This window comes from Colossoma macropomum, unplaced genomic scaffold (assembly GCF_904425465.1).
Source record: "Colossoma macropomum unplaced genomic scaffold, Colossoma_macropomum, whole genome shotgun sequence".
In the NCBI taxonomy this organism is placed as follows: domain Eukaryota; kingdom Metazoa; phylum Chordata; class Actinopteri; order Characiformes; family Serrasalmidae; genus Colossoma; species Colossoma macropomum.
Window position 1 is genome coordinate 23,856,410 of NW_023494795.1, and position 10,215 is coordinate 23,866,624.

General features: G+C 36.8%; 1 protein-coding gene across 1 annotated transcript; it reads left to right on the forward strand.

Moving 5' to 3' along the window:
• The first annotated feature begins 5,124 nt into the window (after positions 1-5,124).
• On the forward strand, positions 5,125-9,447 carry ahsa1a (AHA1, activator of heat shock protein ATPase homolog 1a). Its single transcript, XM_036581928.1, has 9 exons — positions 5,125-5,590; positions 6,648-6,838; positions 6,978-7,060; positions 7,154-7,271; positions 7,366-7,457; positions 7,677-7,802; positions 8,166-8,267; positions 8,356-8,407; positions 8,974-9,447. Exons 1-9 carry the CDS (start codon positions 5,511-5,513, stop codon positions 9,144-9,146), a joined length of 1,017 nt encoding a protein of 338 aa, XP_036437821.1. The 5' UTR covers positions 5,125-5,510; the 3' UTR covers positions 9,147-9,447.
• Positions 9,448-10,215: the final 768 nt, after the last annotated feature.

A 10,215-nucleotide genomic window follows, 5' to 3' on the forward strand; every position in this document is an offset into this window, starting at 1 on the left:
TGAAATGATTTTCACTTATAGTATCAACAACATTTCATTTGACCAGGGAGTGTTTATCGTATACAACTGCATGCTAGATGGAATATTTCATTCTTTCAACAAAACTACTGAAATTTTCGTAAGTCATTGGAGCAAAAGTTATTCATTTAATTCTATATGACTGAAACTATCCAACTTGTGGACTTCGTCAGCGACGTCATCAGATATGCATTCTACAGAGGCGACGGGCAGTGACTGTGCCAAGCCTAGTCTGCTTCTGAGGCTGCTTACTGCACACTTTCCAGAAACTTTCTGTTCTAGGGTTATTAATAATTCAGGAACATATAGTATGGAGGTGTCTACTGCAGTCAGCCCCACAGACAGTTTTCCATCTCTGCTTTTCTTTTTTCTCCCTGTTCTTTAAAAGAACACTGCAATGTTTTTCTAGCCTGATTTCCATTTTTGTGCAACCTACAGTTGATTACCACAGCCAACGATTTCAACACTTTTCCCTGTTCTTAGTAAAAGATCAGAAAACCCAAAACATCTTTATAATAAAAGCAGATGCTTTAGCAATTTTTTGGCTTCTGTCATAAGTTTTTTTTTCTAATTTTCTGTTCTTTTATGAAACACACCAAAATTAATGTATAAAAATTAGCACTGGCTATTCTGTCCAGCAATCCAATGAATTTTTGATTGTTGTATGCAATTAACAAGCATGCTTCAGTGCCCAAAATCAGCCAGGTGCTTAAAAAATGAAATATTTGTTTAAAAAAAAGTGCATTATTAGGAACACTGCTGTTGTGGTGACATTAGGTGCTATTTAGCTTCAGTAGTCATAGCCTCTTGGTATAACACTAGCTTATTTGACATATTTTATTTCAGACTTTATTTTACAGAGGAAATCATTAGAAAATTTCACTTGTTTTATTTCATAGAGGAAATTGTTGGGAAATTCCACTTGTTAAATCAGTGAGCCTCAGTCTTCAACAGTTGTTCAGGTGTGCTTCTGCTTTGCAGAAATAAAAACCTGCAGCCACACGGGCCCTTTGCGGATAAGACTGGACACCCCTGCGCTAGGTGGATCAGCATAGTTAACAAACCATCAGACTAGCTACAGCAGTGATTACAGTTAATGAATTCTGACAAAATCTGATTGGATGCAGTTAGTTCTGTGCCCAACGTGAGACAGGCTTGTAGTTTTATTGGTCAAAATGTATAGTGTTCTGGCAAGTAGTCAAATTTTTGTATAATTAAATCATTGAGTAAATGTCAGTAAAATCATTCAGAGTGGTTTGATGTGAAGTAGTGCACTGTATAGAAGCTTAGTGACTCAGATTTCTTTACAGTACGAATATAGCTATTTTATCTAGCTATTATATATTATTATAGCTACAATATCCCAGGCATCAGGTAGTGTATTTGTAACTATTTAATGTGACAACTTTCTGAGATTTAACTTTTCAAGGCATTAAACTCGTGTCTGGTTTCTACCACCTCCACTGTGAAAAACGCTAAGTGCTGTGTAAGTTTCTCTAGAACAGAGCATTTCACATCTCTCCATCATCTCAACCATGAAAAATCAGTGGAATTCCCCTTTAAGTTGAAAACAGTTGGAGTAATCCTTTAGATATATACATACACTTACATGCATAAAGCAGTGAGCAAACTAATCAGAACTTGCTGAACATTTCAAATGCTTGATTCTCTACCTCTGCCCTCTTGCCAGGTTATTGGGACATTGCGGGACACCCTGCAGTTCTCCAATGGGCTGGGCTCAGTGGTTGGCCATGTTTGATGGCAGATGCCAAGAAAGAACAAAGTCATGCATGATAGCAGGGAATTCAGCCTGCTCTGTCAGAGAATAAGACCAATGCGGCAGAAAAAGTCTTCCTGACAGTACCTTAGCAACAGCACCCTGACTCTCACACCGCTGTTACACAGGCTATACTACAGCATCATTTCAGATGGTTTTGGTAGGAGCTGACTCAGAACTCGGCTTATACAATGTTTACTTCTAGCACACTGAATTCTGCTTTACATGCAAATGTATAGTGTAAACATGTAGTGCATTTTGCTCCATCACTTTATTTTACTCTGTACAAAGAACCACCATACACAACATACTGGATACAGATATTACATTAAACAGATACACCAAACAACGTAGACACATCCAACAGTACAACATACCCAACAATATCAATATACCCAACAATACAGTAAACATATTGATGCTTTCTGTATAATAGACATCTAAAATTGGTTCTTCTGTAACAGAAAACATGATTTTTAATTACTGTCACACCACACCTACATTTTAAAGGGGAATACCACTGATTTCACAATTTCTGCATGATTAAAACATTAACACATAAACTCATTCAGAATGGTTTGATGTGAAATGCTTTGGGATATTAGTGCGTAACCTGCACAACAATGAAAGCAACATTAATGCTGAATGCATTTTGGAGCAACATATGCTGCCTTCTAGATGACATCTTATCCAGGGACATCCAAGCTTATTTCAACATGACAACACCAAGTCACATTCTGCACGTTACAACAGCATGGCTGAGTAATCAGAGAGTGTGGGTGCTAGACTGGCCTGTCTGCAGTCCAGAACTGTTTTTCATTTAAAAAATGTATGTTATTGAGCTCAAAATATGACAACAAAGGCCTTAAATGGTTGTATAGCTGAAGACTTGTACAGAAAACCTTCTTTTATGTTTATTAAGTGCCATCCCAACTTTTTTGCAAGTGGGTTTGTAGGTTCACTGGTTGTTTTGGATAGTAAAATAAGATGTCTATTTTTGTGTTGTAAAGAAATCAGTAAGTTGGTAAGTTTCTCTACAATGAACTGTTTCTCGTAAAAACACTGAATGACTTTGTTTATCTTGATTTAATTATATAAAACTTTTGAAAAAAAAAGGGTGGAATTCCCCTTTAAGATATGAGTACAGGCCTAGTTGATATGTAGTTAAGCCAACATAATGCTGGATGATAATATCATTATATTTTCCAAGCAGATCACAGTATCAGATGATGTTTAAGTCAGCATTAATAAGTTAATGAACCGAGTTCAGACTGAGTTCTAGTACTCTATGTAAACAGAACATCGTACATTACATAGAACATTACCATTCAAAAGTCTGGAATAATTTGTTATATTAATAAATGGTGTTATTTTATATTCAGTAATACCATTTATAATGTTTATTATAATATTTGGTAGATTTTGATCTTATAATTAGACATCAGTGGTATTTTCAGGTGTTTTGTTCAATATTTCAAAGATTTTGATTTATTCTATACTGTACATTATATACTCTAATTATCTAATTACAACTGTACACAGTAAACAATAACTAGACAGAAAGCACATTTCCATAAAGGAAACTTACTGTTTATTTAGTTTTTATGTATTGTGAATTGCTTTCTCAATCTGAAGCATTCACAAATGTCGAACATCACAGTTAACTTTCAGGTCCAGGATAGCATGAGTGAAATATACAAAACTGCTTGGCACCATAAATACTACTAATTGTAGATGATTTCATGAATACAGTGCTCCTTATCAATCAAACATATTGTTAATTATAGAGGTAAAGCTGAAAAGCAATATTACAGTATGTCAGGATCATGGTCCAATACTGGTACAGATGACATGTCGCCTAGCACTAAACCAACATAAACGTGGTTCAGTTTCCAAGTTGAAGCTTTCCTTAGCAGCTGAGCTGGCTGAGTACATTTGGTGCTTACTTGTCAGTCTGTTAAATAATTTATTCGAAGCCCTCTGTTGGTTTCTTATGACTGCTGGATTGAGAGAAGCTGGGGGTAGTGTGGAGAGTGAAATAAACCCAGGTTGCCTAATGTCTTGTACATTTAGTACACAGAGCACTGCTATTATCTCATCAGTGTCTAGATGCACATGCTCCATGATGCTGTAGCACAGTGTGATTTATGCATGTACAACAAAACAAGAATCTGAAACCAGATTGCAGGTGTTTAAGCTATCAGAATGTTCCAAACAATCTTTTCCCTCAAGACTCAAAGTTTGTGAACCTTCATTAGAAATTAAAAAGGATAATTAATACTTTAAACTAACTATTCAGATTTAGGAGTATGATGATCTTTTTGAGATCTTTACTATAATTATAAGCATTATTTGCTGGCTATATAAAGCAGTATTTAATTTGCTCGTCCATGTATACAGCAGCAACTTTACAGCTACTGTATGTGAAAAAACAAACAAAACAGGTATCCTAATCTCTGATCTGATCACAGATCCGTCACAGCTGACAAAAGCACAAGACACAGCAATGTGTGTTGAGATAATCTTATATTTTTACTAGCAGATGGAAATTATTTGATATTACATGAGTAATTAATAAGCTGAATTTAAATTGAAACTTGAATATGCTCTACATAACAAATAGTCTAGCTGCAGCTCCACCTGCTGGACTTACTGTGCAAAAATATACATATAACTGTACACATTTGCTAGGGTTATATACACAACTACACAAAAATATTCAAGTAACTTACATAGCTACATGCTTTGAGTTTTCATAGCTTTTTTTAAAGAGGGCTGTACTGATTCAATATAATGTTCCATCTCCTTTTCAAAGGCAGCAAATAATGGGCCTTTTGCCTGAGAATTTACACGTGTGAATATAAAACATATCCATTAAACGTATAAGATTTATCATATTTGCATGTGTGCATGTAGCTTTCCAAAAGACCAAATAATGTTTTCTCAATAAACAATACTTTTCATCAATAACGTTACTGTAAACAGTAAAGACACTGAGGTTTTGCCAAAATAATAATATTAATAATAATAAAAACCACATATAAACAATGCTGTGTAGCTGCTGCAAAATGAACAAGCCGTGTAAAACTAATTAGGTTAAAAATACAGAGAGGATGTTTCGTGATATCAAATCTAAGTACGCGGATAAAAAGCCCTCTTTTCCGAGATGTTAAGAGAACATTTGTGCTAGTTGCTAATTATACATGTCAAGTCGAAAAAGCTTCAGGTTTGGGCAGTATGAGGTTAAGTAAGAGCAGAAGGACGTAAATAAATATCTCCACCACACTTATTTTGCTCTTTTCTGGCGGAGAATGTTCTCTCCTCAGTTCCGCTTCTAGCACTTTCCGCACTCAACCGCATAAAAAGTACCCCGACTGGGCAGAAGGGACGACCTTCCGCCCGGGGACAGAACTCCACACACATCCTACGTTAAAAGACGAGCTTTTTTCAGACGGAGAGTTCACAAGTGAACTATTCTAGCTACAAGTTGTACTTGCTAGCTTAAAACTCGCGTTGTGTTGCTTGTTCAGCGAACGTACTCGCTCGTTTAGCTAGCCTGGCTAACTTACATAACTAACCTAGCTAAAGTTAGTTGCTAAGGGGCCGTTGCTAAGGGGTGGCTAGCTAGAAAGCTAACGTTTGCTATTTAGGGTTTTATTTTTTTTTACACCCACCCTGGTGTCTGTTGCTGGTCTGATTCAGCCGGTGGTCCGTCATGGCGAAGTGGGGACAGGGAGACCCACGCTGGATCGTGGAGCAAAGAGCAGATGCTACTAATGTTAACAACTGGCACTGGTAGGTTTAACTTAACTTACATAAACTAGCTAGATTATGTGTCAGCATGGACAAACAATTAGGTTCGGCAGCTAACAAAATGTAATAAATAAGCAAATGTTTCACTCCCTTGTCAACCTACTCAACTACACAGTTATAAAGAAGTAATTGTTAAGCTAACTGGCAAATGCTGGCGTGGTAACATTTGACTGACATGAAATAACTGAAACAGACCTGTTTGTTGTCTAGTATTAGTATATTCAGTAGCATGGGAATGAAATATCTCTGTATTAACTTACATAAGATATTGCCTCCTCTCTAGAGAAAAATCCAGAGGGTACCTGCAATTTAAATACCCCAGCAGTAAAAGTGGAAATTCTGGCCAACAAACCTACTTAGTTTTTAGGTGACCAGGGTGTTTCAGACACGCGTGTGTCATAACGTGAAGGCAGAGTGCTTCACTAACTATATTCCCTGTATGGCATTTTTTTCCACGTTGGCTAGAAGTCTCTGGAATGCCCTGTTCTTGGAGGGGTAATTACTATTTATAGAAACTGTCATAGGAAGACAGAAGTAGCAGATGGCTGGATGTCCTACCACTTTGTAAAAGAAGCAAACTGCAACTCTGCTGAGCTTGGGCAATGAATTTAAACAATTATAATCTGCAGAATTACAATGAGAAATACTGTAATCCTGATTCAAAATTAAGTTTCTGAGTAACGTAAGCATTCCAGAGCCTTACCCTATAGCTCACTTGCATTTTCCCTGGACGTTAACAGTGTTACATACAGTCAGAAAACCGGTTAGTAAGGGTGGTATTAACACATATTTGCAGGCCCGACTGGCCAAATCAACAAACTGGCCTCCTTCTTCAGTACAAGCTCATCTATTTAATTCTTTAAAATCTATGTTGGTATGCAGAGTTTGTATGTCTATGTAGTTAGTCGATTATTAAGCACTGCTGTAAAAGAGAGGATTTAAAACACAAGACAAAATGAGTATTTGAAAATTAAATTTTATTAATTGCCCTACTTTATACTATATTCTTGATATATTTTTTTTGTTGCATACATCACAGGACAGAGCGTGATGCCACAAACTGGTCACAGGAAGTACTGAATGAGCTTCTGCTGAGGGTTCGTGTTGAGGGTGAGGATGGTGTCTGCCAAATCACAGATGTCAGCGCGATCGAAGGAGAGGCTTCCATTAACAACCGCAAGGGGAAACTCATCTTCTTCTATGAATGGAACATTAAAGCCTCATGGACTGGTAATATTTTCCTGGTCTGCCATTTTTCCCTGGAGTGATGTTATTTTGCTGCATGACTGCTGTTTTTATAGCACTTTTGTATCTGCTTACCTGCTTTATTCATACCCAATGTGTACCATCATGATTTTGTCCCCTTTAGGAACCTCAAAAAATGGAATTAAGTACAAGGGAAACATAGAAGTAGTAAACCTCTCAGATGAAAATGACATGGATGACCTGGATGTAAGTGACTACCGATTACAGTGTACTGAGTCATAAAGACAAAGTATGATGTATCCATTTAAAAATCTTGTTTATTTGTTCATGTTTGCCTAGATCTGCATTACAGCATGTAAAGACCAGCCACCCACACCTTTGACCGCCTTCATGAAGAAGGAGGGAGAGAAGGAAATTAAATTGGCTTTGGCAAGCTATGTTTCTCACCTGAAAAAAGGTGATGATACAAAAATAATAAACAGTTCACTTTATTTTAGCACTTTATTTTACATTTTTTTACAGATCTTTAATCACGTTGCTTGTTTTTATAGAATTCGCACAAGGTATGATCCTACCGACTGCTGATGGTGTTGATAAAGAGCAACAGCATGTACAGAAAAAAGTCAAAATAGATAAAACTCAGGTAAGTGCATTCCAGGATTGGTACATATACCATTAGTGTTCTGGGTCCTGTACCACCAAAAGCTTTGCAGCAATAGGACTTCTTTTTTACAGGAAGTGCTCAAAGTCTCAGGCACTCCATCGTAGAATGATGATTGTTCCATTCTTTAGAGAAATCAAGCCCTGTTTGACACTGAAAGTGTATGTGTTATTTAATTGTTTTTGTTTTCTTGAAACATAGATTGACTCTTTGTCTACAACCAATGCTTCCAGCTCTGGAGTGAAAATCCCCACAGTCAAGTTCAATTTGAAAGAGACCTTCTTGACCTCACCAGAAGAGCTTTACAGAGTTTTCGTTAACCAAGAGGTTAAACTGCTTTTGTTCAGCTTTTTTTTTGAATGTAGGAATTTTGTAGCAATCTTAACTTGAACATCAACCTTCTTACAAGGTTCACAGTTCACAGTATCAAATGGAAAAGCTCTGTCCGAAGTTCTTTCTATGGTAAATTGCTATATTTGTATTACTCAAAAGGCAGAGTGTTCTATAAACTCAAGAAGGTGTGAGTATCGGATGTATGAAGATGATGATCTTTTCTTGATTTCATTAATAATGTAAACCACAGGATGACTCATTTGTCTTCATTTAATGTTGGATTGATGCTCCATTGATAGTCTGATAATTAATATATTTTATGGGAAATATTACTCTGTTTTTCTGTTCATTGTTTAGATGGTTCAGGCATTCACGCACCTCGCTGCCCTTGTAGAAGCAGACCGAGGAGGCAAGTTTCGGCTGCTAGAGGGAAATGTGTATGGAGAGTTTGCTGAGCTGGTAAGGAAAAAAACTCAGCGTAGACTTCTGCTTTAACAAGACAACCAGGAATGATGGTTAACAGTCTGTGCACTTTTTACACTTTTAGGTCCCAGACGAGAAGATTGTGATGAGGTGGAGATTTGCAACGTGGCCTGCTGGTAGGTTCTCTTTATTATGTGTACTCTTTTTAAATGGTCCTTAAGCTCAATGAATGGATCAACACATTTCAGTGCAGTTTACTGTGTATTTGCGTAGAAATTTGAAATGACTTGAAATAACTGATTACGTTTGAAATGATACAAGATTTGATATATGCATATATATATATATAGTTTAGCAAACAAAATAATCAAAGCAATTCTTTATTCAAAAGGCTATGACTTTGGGACTTCATTTATAAAACATACTTGAATTTCATTTTAAATTTGTTCTTAAAACAAATTCTCATAATTTTCTTACGATTGATTTTTAAAAACACATTGTTCACAAAGTATGTAGCCTAGTGCTTGTAGCACATGGCTACTGTTTTTAAGTCAGGTTGGAAACTTATGTTTGTCTACGTACGTTTTAGCGTCAGTTTTACTGTTTATAACTCGCTTCTTCAATGGGAATTTTCACATACAGTCATTTTAAGATCAAATACTAATGTTTTTTAAATGAGGCCCCTAGACTTTCTTACCCTAAAGTGGCGGTCTTTATTTAAGTGCATGCCGTTCTGTTCTAGGACACTACTCAGTTGTCACACTGAACTTCATTGACCGGGGAGGTGAGACAGAATTGACCCTAGAAGCTAAAGGTGTTCCCACCAGTGAGGAAGAGAGAATGAAGGAGGGCTGGCAGAGATACTACTTTGATGCCATTAAACATACATTTGGTTACGGGGCCCGAATCTGTTGAACCAAATTGTCCCTCTACCCTGTATCAACCTCCTAGCAATAATACAGTGAAAAGCTGTATGCCGGATCTCCTGTGTGCATATGAAATACTTGCTCATTTGCAAGTTGACCAATATGTATGCCTTCTCCCAGAATGGAAACAAAGTCTTTACATGTTGCTGCAACAGCATCTGTACGTTGTTTCTATGTGTGAAACTGCTACACATAGATTACTGAAAATATATAACTCTTAATTGTATTTATATTGACACAACCTTGCTTGTCACTTTTATATTGTACATAAATAAAAAAATATACAGAAAGAGTGTGATGCTTTTCTTGTTTACCAGTTAATTGTTGTGCAGTGTCAGAGCTACTGAAGAACGTGCTTCTTAAGTTAATGTGTTAAAGTGGTTTGGTGTGAAAGGCTTTGTTCTGGAGAAACTTACCAAGTCAGAATTGTTCTCAGTGGTGGTGATAGGAACCAGACAATACTGTAATGCCTCTAAAAGCTACATCACAGAAAGCTAATACATGGTTACACTTTTCTAGACTTGCCACTTTTTTTACCATTATCAACATTACATATAAAAAGAAGAGAAGACTTGTTTAGGTTCACTAGTCGATTTATATAGTAAATAAAATGACTCCGTTGTAGACATCCACTGTAAAGACATATGAATTGGTCAGTTTCTCTACATCACTTCGCATCAAACCACTCCGAATGACTTTGTTTACATCTCTAAGACTTGATTTTGAAAAACTGGTGGAGTTCCCCTTTAAGAGCTGACATGCAGTATGTTGCTTTTATGCAATTGTTTGATCCTTGGAGTTAAAATTTCAGACACTGAACCAATATGAAACCAGATTTAAGTATTTAATAAGGGATGTCGGTTTTATACAAAACTCCGTATTTACATTAATAAGGTAAGTTTTTGGTTGAGAGTGTCAGCTGTCAGCTGTTTTGAAGGCTGTCGTGGACGCAGCTGTTCCGCTCGCACAGTTCAGGCCCCAGAAATCGGATGTGTGTGCGCATGTGATTGGACAGCCGGTCCCGTGGAGGTCTCCTATTGGCTATTGTCTGTCGTTGC